This window comes from Coloeus monedula, assembly GCF_965178545.1.
Source record: "Coloeus monedula genome assembly, chromosome: 2".
Taxonomy (NCBI): Eukaryota; Metazoa; Chordata; class Aves; order Passeriformes; family Corvidae; genus Coloeus; species Coloeus monedula.
The window spans coordinates 57212629-57227015 of NC_138782.1; the positions used below are offsets into that span (position 1 = coordinate 57212629).

Sequence of the window (14387 nt, forward strand, 5' to 3'; positions counted from 1 at the left end):
AACAATTCCATCCTTAATGTAAGTATACACTAAGAGGTATACAATCAAGATTGAACAGTACTTGTATTCTTAATTCATTAGTGGAACTTGAAGGCCCTCTTCTGGATTATAAATTACTGCATGGCCAAGCAAAGTACACGGAAATGACAAAGCCCACCAACACTATGAAAAGATAAATATCTTAAATATATTTTATTCATGTTATTACCAACTTCATTTTCTGGTTTTCACTTGTATCTGCCCATCTCGGTTACTATAACTTAGTAGTGAGAACAGCTTCAACTTCTTAGTGGATTCTTAAAAATGAAGTATTTCTTACACTAACATTCACAAGAGGAGTGGACAGTCTAAAGAGTTGTGGAGTTTCTCCGCAATTTTGTATGAAAGTGCTGTGCAGCCAGGTGATGTTTGCTTATCCTTACCAAGCAACAGCATACACAAACAGACAAGTGATTGTGCGTATGTCCCTGTCTACACAGGTATGTGACTCAGAAATTACATCTGAAAATCTAGCTTGTGCTAGAGGGAGTGTAAAAAAAAATGGAGAAACATTTACAATGGGCTTAAGTCTTCAAGGACTGTACCAATTCCTTTATATGCCTTTTGAATAAATACACACACACGGACTGTAAAGGACTTACAAATGTAACCTTCCAAGAGAGTTACTTACTTGCCTAAGCAAACATTTACTACTGAAAGCAAGATGCTTCTCTGTTGCTTCCAGGTGGCCAGGGGATGGGCAACCCGGTGTGCCACGACCTTCCTAGAAAGAGTGTCCTGTAAGGACAACTCTTCCAGAAGCGGTGGCCGGCTTCCCTGGGCAACAAGTGATTTCAGGAAGTGCAGTGATTTCTCAGCTACAAGTGATTCCAGCTCTTGCGATTCAGCTCTTTGTGAAATCACCCACGGCAAACTTGGGGATAGAGAGACAGGAGCCTTGTATAGCAGTTCCACAGAGGTAGCCTTTATTGTCCAGCAGTCCCTGTGAAGAGGTGGCTAGGGACAAGGACAAGGCTCCCTTCATCAGGGCTTGGGGACAGAGGTTATATGGGGCAGGCAGGGGGTGGGGTAGAAACCAGGTAGCCAACGGGGTACAGGCTATTACCATATAGAAACAAGGCATGCTGGGGGTGGTTCACTTTCTTGCCATGACCCAGAGGAAGGTTGCTTATCTCTGGGGAAGATTGTCTTGCCCCAAGACCTCTCTTCTCCAAGGGAGAACAGAAGGCTCTTGTGCCAAGGGCTCCCAGCCCTCCACACTTCTCCACAGACAGAAGGAAAAAAAAGTTCTAGAATGTGCTGTACAAAAGCACCAATTTAATGGATGTCTGTAAACAAGTGGACTTGAACCACCAATTTTCCTCTTTCTAAAAAACAGCCATTTATTCTTTCATTTTGTCATTATGATAACAAGAAGTCATAAACATAGAAACATGGGAGCAGATACTAAGTATCCTATTAGTAAAACCTCTGTACAGAAAATTAAACATAGTTTGATTGAACTGCACATTTTAAAAAAGCACGATGCTGTGGAAACCTTCACATATCATTTTTTGGTTATGTTTCTGTGTCCCACCAGTGTAGGGCTACTTTCGACGATCCTTTTTCCGTACTTTTGATTTTGGTGCTGCCAAGAAACAGGAAAGGAAAAGAATCATCAGAAGTGAATGACAGTAATTCCAGTGCCAACATTCTTTTAAACTAGGTTGGGATCAAAATGGATGCATTAATGTAAAACCTACCATTGGGATTTTCTTGTCTGTAGAAAGCTTTTAACAACTCCACTGCTTCTTCAGCACGATAGCCAGAAGAGCACTGTTCAAATTAGAATGATGTCAGTCAGCACATCTGAGAATAATGTATTCTATGCTTCACAATAATGCCTTGAGTACAGAATAATTTTAAACAACTGTACTGTCAACTTAGGGGTCAAAAAAACCTCCTTTTCAGGTTTAATACCTAATACATTTGAAAAATACTATGTTGAGGCTTAGTAGAGTAAGTAATTTCCCTAATAACTCAAAATTAGGCAAAACAAACTTCCTTAGTAAATTATGTAAAATTTTAATGCAATCTACAGTTACTTTCTTCTTAATGTGTTTCCAACCTCACATACTCCTCAAGCACTTGGGAATGTAAGAGACATACACCTAGGTATCTGCAGATGAGATTCCTGACAGAAAACACTCATCCACATATCCATTCTTTATTCCTAAAAGTCACCTTTCAGTTCTTTTTGGTCATTCTAAAATACTTTTCCAGGCCATGAACACTAATGACAGGGCATTTAAATGTCACTCACACTAAATAAATCTCCACCCATGCTAGAAAATAATTAGTTACTCCTGTACATCCCACAGCAGTTGCGTACAGAAACAAAGGATTCATAGTATCAAGAGCCTTCTCCTTTTTTTCTTCTGAATGTATAAAAAAAATTAAATACCACATGCAATGTTAGCAAATGAACACTCTTCCAGTACTGACTACACCAATTAATTCAGATGTTAGTCTCACTGACACCCTGACAGAAAGATGCCTAATATGTTTACACTGGAGTGCCAAACAGTATTGTCTTGCTGACTGAAATTCTTTGAGACTTGAGCCTTTAGTGCTTATTTACAATGCTGAAATACATTACTTGTTTTTTACATTCATTAAATCATTAATGTGAAGTGTGGAAAAGAACTCCAGGAACCCTAATCAGTATCTTTGTATAAGGCAGGATCATGTACAACTGTGCATAATGTAATAAATAAAATGCAATAAATACTCTTTACAGGTATGTATGGGTACACAGGTAATATTATGCTGTAAAGCACCTAGATTTACTTATACTCTACCTCCACTGAAAGCCTGTCAAGCCCTTCTCACATGACAAAGATGCCTCAATCACCCCAGACATTGTTCAGTCTTTCAGCATCCCTACTATTCAGAAAGTTTCTTGATACCTAAACTGAATTTCCTCTGCTACTTTTGCAGTTCAGATTTATTTTGGGATTTGAACTACATGAAGTAAGTCTAAGATAATACATTTTACCTCATAAACACACAGACTGAAAACAAAAATACAATCATTTCCAAAGGCTCAGCCAAAACCCAGTAATTTTTTAAGTTGCTCTTACTTTATTAATTATGTGTTTGTACATTCTGCAGTTTAAAATAATTTTCCCTCATCTTTTCCCGCAGCATATACTTACTGTTCTAAGTATTACACATATTTTAGATAAATTTAATTCTTACCTTGTTTCACAAGCATAATTCTTTCCCTCCCCTTTGATACATCCTTTAAAATAATTTAAGACTGTCATCAGGCTTTTCCTCAATTTTCTTTTCTTTAAGGACCTAATTGTTTTTTACATTATTTTCTTATAAAGCCAAGTTTACTTGACTTTCAACTTTCATCTGTGTCTTCTTAAAGTGATGCATAACATTCTCAAAGCCTGGTAACGAAGACAGGCACACTATCCTAGCTGGAAAACAAAGGGAAACATTTTATAGCTTACTTCAAATGGGTCTCCTGAGTCCACCATATCATCAGATGAGATGCTCAAAACTGAGCCACAGCCTCCAAATCGCTCATTTCGACAGCCATATACAACCCGTGGAATTTATGGGAGTGAGTCAAGGTATTAAGTGAAAAACAAGCAGGAAATACAGAAGCCTGATCTAGGCAGTCATCAAATTTCCTAAAATGTGCTCGTACTTTTCAAGCTAAATTAGTCTGAGCTACAATTCCTCCCTCATAAAATCAGAACTTACTTTTGAATGATATAAGATGTATTGCTGAAGCTGCACATCCAGCTTTTCTCAGAAAAGGAGAAGCATGAATCCCAAAGCAGAGGCATACAAAGACATGGTTTACTGATAGATGCAACATTCAGAACTGAACACTGAACTGCACCTAGCTCATTTTACATACCAAAAGACATCTCTAAAATGTATTTTTCATCTCTAAGAGCAGTTGTTTGTCATAACTGCATCATATCTTTCACTCCTGAGTCTCTCACTATTCAGCATGGAGGTGGGTGCAGACCCTCAAACCACCCCTCACAGCTTTCCCTGACACTGTCAAGCCTTTCTTTGTGGGTTCACTGCCAAAAGAGTAATGGTTTGACACCGAGTTCCCAGTGTGAGTCAGCATGAAAGGATACTCATCAAGCGCAGAGCAGCTGCACACATGATACAGGGCTCTACAGTTACGTACAACACCAGCTGCGGAAACACTTCCCTATAATCCCTGTCGTGTTGCTTGCACCAGTCAAGGACCTGGTCGATTGCCACCATTTCTGCATGTCGAGTAGCCTAGGAGATAAAAAAAAAGTATTTTCTTAAAAGTTTGCATTTATTCGCTTTTGTTATAGAAGTAATGTAATGCTCTTTGCTGGTTCAAGCTGCAAAGGAAATTTCATGCCACCCAGACATCAGAAGAAATACTCAGCCCAAGAAAGCCCATATTCAACCTCAACCTCTTGTGTGCGGCACACAAGAGCCACAAGTGCCAGTTTTTTCTTCTACTTTTTCCTAGGCAGAGGAGCATGCTCAGAAGTTCTCCTCTCTCAGTCATGCCAGCACAGTGAGACAGGACATGAAAACTCTGCTTGAGGCTTAAGGGACACACAAAGCCCACTGGCATAACTAATGTAGCCCATAGTCTACTCTACTTCCAAGAGCAATAATACAGGCTGGATTACTTTCTCTGGAAATATCAAGAAAATGCTCCTTGCTGGTACCTTTTCCTTCCTCTGACAATGTTACTGGGCTTGCAAGGAATGAATACACTGTGAATATGCAATAATTTCAGTATGTTTCTGCAACTGCCTGGCATGCTTTGTACACACAGCATTTTCAGTTTGCCTCACGTTTAATGCTGCCTGGGAATACATACAGGTACGGTAAGTCCCTCAAGTAATAGGCAGGGATTGTCGTATATGACTGACTACAAAAAGACAAAGGAATATTAATCTCTTTTTTTTATCCAAGATAATTGAATTAGTATCTCAACATCTATGGCACAAAAACCTCAACAAAAGCGTTGACTTTAATTGCAGAGAGACCAAACAATCAGTAATGCCCCAGTACCGCTCTGAAATGTCTGCAGCACTGTGTTATGCCAATGAAATGTCACAGCAAAAATTTCAGAAAGTACTAGTTTTGAAAGGACCCTCCAGTTAGAGCCTGATGCTTATTTGAATTAAGACTTAGTATTTTCCTTCTTTTTCTATCTATTCTGAAAAAATAGGATATTTTTGACACAAGCATTAGAGTAAGACAATCAATCCAGATGATACTTGTACTTCTGTTTAGTATGTCTTTATATGACCCTTGATAGCTTCCTCTCAAAACATGGACTTGGGCTAATGTTTTAGCACTGTGAAGATCTGTGGTGATAACAGTGAGATGCTCTACAACACAAGGCAAAGTACTGCAATGTTTAATACAGTTCAAAAATGGTTTAGAACTCCTAAAAAGGCCATGCAGCTGCCGCAGGTCATACCAGCTTCTGTGGTGATAGAAGACAGCTACAGAAAAGAGATTACACTAATACAGAACATTACTACACATCAGTGTACCCATAACTTAAGTAATACACACTGGTTTTGTCATCTCATGTCATAAAGACACAGGAACAGTGGGACAAATTCACCTCAGGGTGAGAAAGGATTATCCAAGTTACAGAACAGTCTCCGTTTAGAGACTAATTAGACTGTGGCTCTTAACAGATACAGTCATTAGTTTTCTAAGTTAAGAGGACTACAGTAGAGGTTTTTAAAACAATCAAGAAAAATGTGGAAAAATCACAGTTATAACTGTGATTTATTATTTCTCATAACAAGTGAGCACTCAATGAAATTATCAGGCAGCAGATATAAAACAAACAAAAGGAAGTACTCTTTCACAAAGCACATAATTATATTGTGAAACTCATTGCCACAGGATGCTATGGAAGCCAAAAACATAAATTAGTTCAAAAAAGGTTTAGACAAATTCATGGAGGATATGTGCACAGACAGCTATCAGAAGCAATGATCCAGATACAGTCTTGGACTTGGGAAATCCCTAAGCTATTCACTTTCAGAAGTGGAAAGTATATGGAGGGGAAGGTTTACGCTACTCCCTTCTTGTTTCATGAGCTCCCTCCTTATGCACCTGTTAAAGGTCCCTCCTAAAGACAAGACAAGACAAGACAAGGGATAAAAACTGACCTTCTAGGTCTGTCTTAAGATTTTGTTTTTCATTAAGCTATGACTAGATAGCCTTTTTTTGACTTGCTGTGTGTAAAATAAGATACAAGAGGGATTATTTTAATTTTGAATTACTGACTCAATTCATAAGCTTAACTTGCCAAATATTACAGGCTATTTTAAAGCCAAGAAAGCAAAAACAGGTTAAGAGTAGCAAGCAAGAATGAGAATTGTTACAGAGTGGCAGATGGTGTACCAAGGAAAAAAGCTGACTCGGGGTAAAAGCCTTGACAGTGCCCCAAACTGTGTCAAACATTTCACAGACAAATAAAGATATCATCACTGCCCTAAAAAGATTACTTTCTAAATTTTAGACCATCATTAACAAGTGGGAGTGAAGGGGACCAAAGTTCAAAGTTCTGTGTTATCTTATGGCTTCATTAGACAAACAATACTTCATTTTCCATTATCCCGTAGTGTGCCTGCAAGACACTTGCCACAATGACCCAACAGGACAGAACAAAGAGGAGATGTCTGTGTGTATCAACAAAGGACCTAAGACAGAGAGCATTTTACTGGGTAGTGAATGATTGCATCACATGTGGGAATAAAGATGCCAAAACTAGCTGGGAAGGGTCACATATGCTGTAAGGGAGAAAATTTTCAGGTTGCTGTGAGGCAAGACTGTGAACAAGCAAGTGTGGGAGCTGCCAGAGGGAACACAGCACTGGCACAAGTTTGTGAAGGAATCGCCAGGCTGTCAAAAACCAATGTCTTACACAGACATTTGCTGCACTGTTGCCCAGCAAAGACAAGTAATGTCATGCCTAACTATTTTGAAATGCTGATGCCACAGCCATGCTCCTAAAAAAATAAAAACAAACACAGCTGTATATAAACTCCCTTCTCCCAAAGGCAACTTCTCCCAGAAGAATGCAATGATCAATAATTTTGCAGGTAATTTCCACAGAGTAAGCAGCAGTATCTCTGACATTAATACGTTCTCCTGTGGACATGGTGGGCAGAAACAAAGTATGCAGGGTGACAGGACACAGCCTGAAAACACTGGAGAGTTTTTGGCAACTAAATTTTTTTGCCAAAATTAGCAGTTTAGGAACATAATGAAAGAGGGCATAAAGAAGACACTACCTGCTCCTAACTTCAGCCCATTACATCAGGGGATGCAGGGACCTGCTAAAGGAGAAGACAGAATTTATTTGACAAAAGGCCCAGCAGCAAGTTGATTCCTGACCAAAGGCAGAATTGCAGGGAAAGACTGAAGATCTAACTGGATAAATGATCCCTTTTTCAAAGCAGGAACAAAGTTTTCAAGAAGTTAAAAAAGTCAGTATTTATAGAGCTGCATTTTGGAAGTCAGAAAGCAAAGGCTAAAGGAAGAAATATCAAATGTCAACCCCGCAAAACAAATGACATGAAAAGTAAAAGTACCTTGAGAGAAAACACGTGAAAAAAGAGTTAGCACTACTACAGTGACTTTGAGATGAGACTTAAATATAATTATAGTATTATTCCAAAAGAAAATTTATAATTTGCCTTTTCAATAAAAAATGATGCAGAGAATGTGGTGAAAAGGCTGAGTAAGAGCAAGAAAGCACAAATTACAGCATATGAGATAGAGACTTAGGCCTTTAAAAATTGCCTAGGGCATGGAAGAGGGATGAGGAGTAAACCCCAAGTCGATATTATCATTGCCATCAAAAAATGCTCAAGACCTTGTGCACAAGGCTGCCAGTCTCCCAGCAACGTTTTAATGCATCAAGGCAGAGTACTGCATGACTGCAACCTGTCAGAGCAAACAGAGTCACTGTAACGAAGAACAGGAAGGACGGGTGTCATACAGTCCTGACACCTACAGATCCAGGAGGGTCTCAACAGTAAAATAGGCAAGACAACAAACCTTGAAAGTAGCGTGACAAGGACTAGTCCTAATAAAAGGTAAATTAAACAAGAAACCAGTAAGATAGCTGACACTAAATTAACCTAGTAACTTTCTCTGACAAATGTTTTTTCTAGGCAAGAGAAACACCAGTCTCTCTAGACACTTCCAGTGCATCTGGCACAGCACAATGTGTTGAATTATTGTGAGTGGGGAAAACAGCCCAATGCAAGAAATGTAAGGTGATCAAGAAAAGAAAAAACATTGCATTGACAGGGGAAATACTTGTCCAGAGGGAACTCTTTACCATAGACACTCAAAGATCATTTGGCTTAAATGTTTTCAGTTGTGTCACTGGCATTAACTGGAAAAACACCTGCAGAAAACAGCTGACGATATGATGTCTTTTGCATGATGAAAGACATCATGAGAAGTGACAGGGTGAGAGTGTCACTCAAGAGGTGGATGGCATTCTAGGTGGGAGTAAAAAAAATTTCAGAATAACAAATGAAGAATAACAGAACAGCATAAAAGACCAAGGAAGCTCCAGAAAAGATGCGTGGACTTCCTTCCAAGGAGAATGTGAAGTACAATTGTTATCGAACAAAGCACAAGTCCATCTGGAATAAAATACAGAGTTCTGGTTAAGTGAATTCAAGAAAAATGAAACAAAGCTTGAATGGCTATATAAAAGAATTATTATAATGAACACAGAAAGCAAGCCTGTCTTCTGAGAGGAAATTAAACAGCTGGCTCGGGAAAAATAAAAGCCGAAAAGGAATAAGAATTTAAATACATCCAAGCTATGTAAAATAATGGATGATTCTGGCACAAGAACAGGGAGATATAAACAGAACATAAAAAGTTTGAAACTGGAAATCAGACATTTTTTAGCCATCTGAGGAATGATGTTCTGGAGAAGACCTTCAATATAAGGTGGGACAAACAGACCTTGACATTTATGATGTCTCCTGGCACTGCCTCAATGGTTCAACAGGATTGTTTTTTTCCCCAGGATGGTCCCTAAATAATGCCAGAAATTGTTAGGAGAAAACTGAAAACCATTTTCTGCATTCACATTTCATAACAAGTACTTCTTTCAAGCTTACATTTTCTTTTAGACTACATGGAGCAATTAAGTATCTGATAAAAAATTTAGAAGCACTAAGTACCCAGCATTTCCAATCACTACAATACAAACATTTATGAAAATTAAGCCACAAAATAACTGAAACTTGAGCTAAGCAGCAATTAAAAATAAGCTTGGCTTCCAAAGATATTAACAGATTACTGTTTCCAAAATCCAGCTGAATTTTTTAAAATCAGGCTACTTGCATTTTAGTATGTACCTTCAGTCAGCCCTGACACCGAAAATGGCTGAAAGTTTCCCTGATATTTTTAAGTTGATTTTGTTATCAGTCTTGTCAGCTATGTTCTGTCTATTAACATGGGATTTTAACATAATATCTCTGGCATGATTTTCCCAAAAAGTGTCTGCTTCCCCACAGTGTTTACAACGATGAGATACCTAACTTCTCTGTCATCCAGCTTTCTTAGAGATGTATTAGAATTCTCTTAGTACATTAAAGATTGTCCTGCAGAACAAATTAGTATAATGATTCATCTTTACTAATGCATTTTTGAGCTTGAAAGACTCATTTTGACTTTTTATTGTGTTTTGAAATTTGAGACATCTAATATAAATTACAGCCAGATCCTGCAATCAAATTTATACGAAACTTGCACTTGTACAAAACCCCTGTTGGCATTAACAGGTTTCTCAGCATAAGATCTTATAGCTAATTTGATGGTTAAAGTTGCAACAGGTCTAAAATCTATAGGCAATATCTTTTTGTTCCGGCCTGTGGACAGAACTTCATCAGGAAAGGCTGCACAGGTCAGTCATTTCTTACTCTTAACTCCCAGGTGACTTTAAGAGAGCACGTTTGAGACCCAGCAACAGGACAAGAGCGGGGCAGAGCAGGGGTGGCACAGCCACGGTGTCCCCGGGCGGACCTCAACTCACGTTCTTCGTCTCGTTGACCTCGTTCCTGCCCCTGCCTATGACCTCGCCGTTGTAGACCAGCAGGCAGCCCACGGGAACCTCGCCTTTCTCCAGCGCCTCTTTAGCCTGCGGGACAGACGGACAGACAGACTCACGAGAGGCACGGGACAGCGTCACAACAACGGCAGGAGCTTCCGCCGGCTCCCATTTCCCGCCCCCTCCCCGCTGCCGTGAGGGGCCCCGGGGCTCCCCGAGGAGCGACAGCGGGAGCCCCGGCCCGCACTGACCACGTCGAGAGCCTGGTCCATCCAGGCCAGCACGGCCGCCTCTCCCCCCTCCGCCATGCCGGGCCCGGGCGCTGTTTCCGGGGCACCGCGGGCGGTGTCGCTGCCGCCGCCGCCTCCGCCCCTTCCGCCGCCGCGGGCAGCCGAGGGGCGGCCGGGCCGGGCCGGGCGCGCAGGATGCTGCGCTCGCTCTGGAGTTTCCTTAAGCGGCACAAGAAGAAATGCCTCGTCCTCGGCACTTTCCTTGGCGGTGAGTTCCCGGTCGAGGGGCGGGGGCGATAATACGGGGGCATGCGGTGCCGGCCGTGGGGCCTCCCCGCAGAGCGCTCCCGGCTCCCGCCGGAGAGGCCCCCCTGGAGCTGGCGCTGGGCCCGACGAGCCCCTGCGGCCAGGCGGGTCCCGTGCTGGCTGGAGAGGCTCCGTGCCCCCGGGCCCTGCGCCCACCTGGTGACAGCGAAGCGCTCTCACCGTCCGCCGCCGGGGAGCCCAGGTGCCAGCAGGACTTTCGCCCGAGGCAGGAAGGGGAATCTACGCGTCGTCCTTTAAGCCCTAAAAGACAGGGACTCGGGTTGTCCGGGTGTTCTTACGGCGGGTAATCGCGTTGGTTTGAAACAACGTTTAAACTCGCAAAGCGTGGGTGACGCTTGTGTTGTTTTTAAGGATGCAGACTGAAAACCTACGCTTTCATATGTGACTTGTGCGTTGAGGTGAATTTTCAAATATCGCAGAATCAATTAGGTTGGAAAAGAGATCGTCGAGTCCAACCTGCGACCGAACACCACCTTGTCAACTAGACCATGGCACTCAAGTGCCACATGCAGTCTTTCCTTAAACACCTCCAGGGACGGGGACTCCACCACCTCCATGGGCAGCCCTTTCCAATGTCTAATCACCCTTTCTGTGAAGAAATTCCTCCTGACGTCATACCTAAACCTCCCCTGGTGCACATTAAGACTATGTGCTCTTGTTCTGTCATTTGTTACCTGGGAGAAGAGACTGACCCCCACCTGGCTACAACCTCCTTTCAGGTATTTGTAGAGAGTGATAAGGTTCCCCCGAGCCTCTTTTCTCTGGGCTAAACACCCCCAGCTCCCTCAGCCAGCCACTCTTTATAGGACACGTGCTCCAAACCCTTCACCACCTTCATTGCCTGTCTCTGGACAAATACAGATTAGTTGCAGACACAAAGCTTTCACAGAGAGGATTTGGTTTAATTATTCGAGCCCTTCTTTCTCCCTTAAGGCTCTTGTCTAACCTATAGGGTGGTTATGGTCTAGTAAGCTCCACCTTCCCCAGGAGTATTATAGGGTTGTTTTTAGTTGGAATTGGATTTAAAGGGGCACATTGGATCTGTCTCTCTGTGTTAAAAGTGCATAGCTGGAGATTAGATACTCCTCAAAAGGCACAGCCATGTCTTTGTGCACTCAGTCATCAGACGTACTTACATCCGATGTAAATGACACAGAACTGGAACTTGCCTGAACAGTTGAATGTTCTGAGGGCTGCAAGGCTTTTGTAGTATGTTTTGTCATATATTGGGCTGAAGTCCCCTGTGAAGGTGAATTGTATTTACTTCTGGCTTGCCTTGGTTCTTGTGTTATCTGCATTCTTTCATCGTTAATTCCTTCTGCGTCTTTCCGCAGAGTGCCAATTAATCCATGATAACAGGCTGGGGTGATGGTTACTGCAGTACTTGTCAGGCTGCTCCTCCAGTTCACCCCCTCACCTGCAGGTTTTGTGACTCTGCAAGTGCAGCATACAGTCATGTTTACCACCTCACTATCAGCTCCATGTGTTAAGCAAACAGATACATACACCAGGCTGTCACCTGGAAGATGCTCCCCTTCCCCTTCAACTGTCTGTGTGAGAGTGGTGGGTGGACAAATGGGAATAGTAAAAAATCACTTGTCCCAGTTCTAGTGAGTAAACATGGATCAATTCCCAAGTGGTAAAGCAGGCATATGGGAGCTTGTGGCTCTAGTAGTCCTCATAGCCTGAAATCTTAAATTCCTCATGTATAAACAGCCTTCTGCCAGCCTGCAAACCAACCTAACTGAATTTGGAGTTTTTTCCTTATGATTGGTGTTGTTTATATACAGCTCAGTGTCACTTTCACTAAAATGCTACTGACTGGATGAAGTGCACTTAAAATAATAATTATGGACTAAAATAATGTCACTTAAAGAACTACCAAACCAAAAAAAAAACCCAACATACTCCTTCTCTAATAAGCATTTCAACTTCTGACTGAAAATATTTAACTATGCTGTCATTTTCTGCAGCATGGATCAATTATCCATTTCTTCAGGCTGTGTAGCATTTGAGGGCTCTTAGAGAATTGGTTTTTATGTATTTGAGACTGAAGTAAATCTGGGCTTCCACAAGCAGGTAAACATCATTAGCTGCCACGGGTGGCAACTTTCCACCATGGTATTTTGAGGGAGCCAGGGAGATGGAGTGAATTACGGCAGAGTGCTGCTTTATAGTTGTTCAGCAGCTGAATCTTGAGTGCTTTGGTCATCTACATAGTTATGGATCAGACCTTAAAATAACTCCATGAGCTATGGTAATGCTACCACCACTGAATCAGAACTCTGAGATCTGTGGTGGACTCTCCAGAAAATACTGCAAAATCTTGAAAGGTGGAATCCAACTTTACACACTGCTTTTACCTGAAGACAGAATATTTGGAAGTGGCTGAATGATTTAAGGAAAGCATCCAGATCTGCTGATTTAGTTGCAGAGTCTGGGATCTACATTCTCTAGTGGTTTTTTAAGAGCTGCAGGTGCATTTTCTGGGAAGGAGGGTATAACAGGGAAAATGGGACATCACAAGATTTAATGATTTTAAGTCCTTAACTGGCACATTGTCAGAGCTTAATGTGAATATTTAATGATTCATTGGACAGTATAGGAGTTTCTACATTATTACTGATACAGTGTTGTATCAGTGTTGTGTTACTGAAGAATTACCGCACCAAAATCAGAGTTGGTTGGTAGCTTTTCCTCTGTTTACTGAAGTGGATTCCATGTGTGTTATCAGTGACTGTTATTGTACGTGCAATTTCTCTCAATCCCAACACTACAACGGGTTTTACTGCTTATGAAGATACAAATCTCAAAAAATAAGAGCTCAAATTGAGGGGAAAAAACAACTGAAAAATATATGTAACTTCCCTTTAACCACAGGGCAGGGTTGAGAAGGCCTCACCTTGGCAAAGACCCTGTACAAACACTTTCTTTAGAACTTGTTTCTTTAACAATATATAATAAGTTGCATACTGAAAATACTTAAATCTCTTCAAGCAAGCAAGCAAGATCTAGTGGTCTGGGATCAAACCCTCTAAAAATATGTAAAGTAGAGAGAGAGAGCATGATGAAGCCACAAAGACACCTAAGGTTCATGTGTTTATTGGACAGTTTGTTTAAAGTAGTTTTTTATCTCTGTGCTCAGCATTCAAGGTAGATTTCAGTAGATATTGCAAAATGATTCACCATTGAAATTCTGTTGCTGCAGTGGAAGATCGAGCTCAGGGTGTGTCTGCAATGCATGGTTCTGATTTCATTGGTGCATTAGTTATTTCTGAATTTCATCTGTTGCAACCTTTGGCTTGCAGAAAAAGCATTTCAGTTCAGAAATCTCTCTGCTTAGCAGAGAAAGTTGGCTTGGTTTGTGAATAAGCACAGGGGCATTAAATATGTTCTGATGGGACTCAGTGTTGCCAAGAGAATAAGGCTTTAGTGCCTGCATGTTTTAAAGATGGTTTTCAACCATAATGGGACAGTTGTATGGCTTGTATGTCACTTGATGCATGGCTTGCTTGAACATGAGGACAAACCACAACTTACGGAGCTGTCCGTGTCCTGGAAGGATGCAGGCTTCTGTGTGTCAGCACAATTTCTACATAAGAAAATTCTTAAAACTGAAAATTTCCCTTCTGTTTTCCCGAGGTCAGTGTGGCAGTGAGGGCTGAGGTTACTTAGGGTTGTAAAAGAGGTTTCCTGAAAACCTGATGCCT

The 14387-nt window shown here is 41.4% G+C and overlaps 2 protein-coding genes across 2 annotated transcripts in view; one reads left to right on the plus strand and one right to left on the minus strand.

The window, feature by feature from the left end:
- ADAT2 (adenosine deaminase tRNA specific 2) lies at positions 1–10513 on the minus strand. Its single transcript, XM_082302095.1, has 6 exons — positions 10372–10513; positions 10106–10210; positions 4152–4302; positions 3504–3610; positions 1743–1815; positions 1–1627 (listed from the first exon to the last, which is right to left on the minus strand). Exons 1-6 carry the CDS (start codon positions 10426–10428, stop codon positions 1587–1589), a joined length of 534 nt encoding a protein of 177 aa, XP_082158221.1. The 5' UTR covers positions 10429–10513; the 3' UTR covers positions 1–1586.
- The window catches only part of PEX3 (peroxisomal biogenesis factor 3), a 21235-nt gene continuing 17321 nt past the window's right edge, over positions 10474–14387 (plus strand). Inside the window, exon 1 of the mRNA XM_082302083.1 lies at positions 10474–10618. Coding sequence (XP_082158209.1) covers positions 10546–10618 — 73 coding nt within the window. The 5' untranslated portion in view covers positions 10474–10545. The remainder of the gene's footprint in view (positions 10619–14387) is intronic.

Bases quoted from the DNA above. Each gene is read 5' to 3' on its own strand.
- ADAT2 (XM_082302095.1), bottom strand. From the start codon at position 10,428: ATGGCGGAGGGGGGAGAGGCGGCCGTGCTGGCCTGGATGGACCAGGCT. The intron at 10,211-10,371 runs GTCAGTGCGGGC...TCTGTCCCGCAG, and splicing joins TGGACCAGGCTCTCGACGTG to GCTAAAGAGGCGCTGGAGAA. The intron at 1,628-1,742 runs GTAGGTTTTACA...GTTTCTTGGCAG, and splicing joins CAGACAAGAAAATCCCAATG to CACCAAAATCAAAAGTACGG.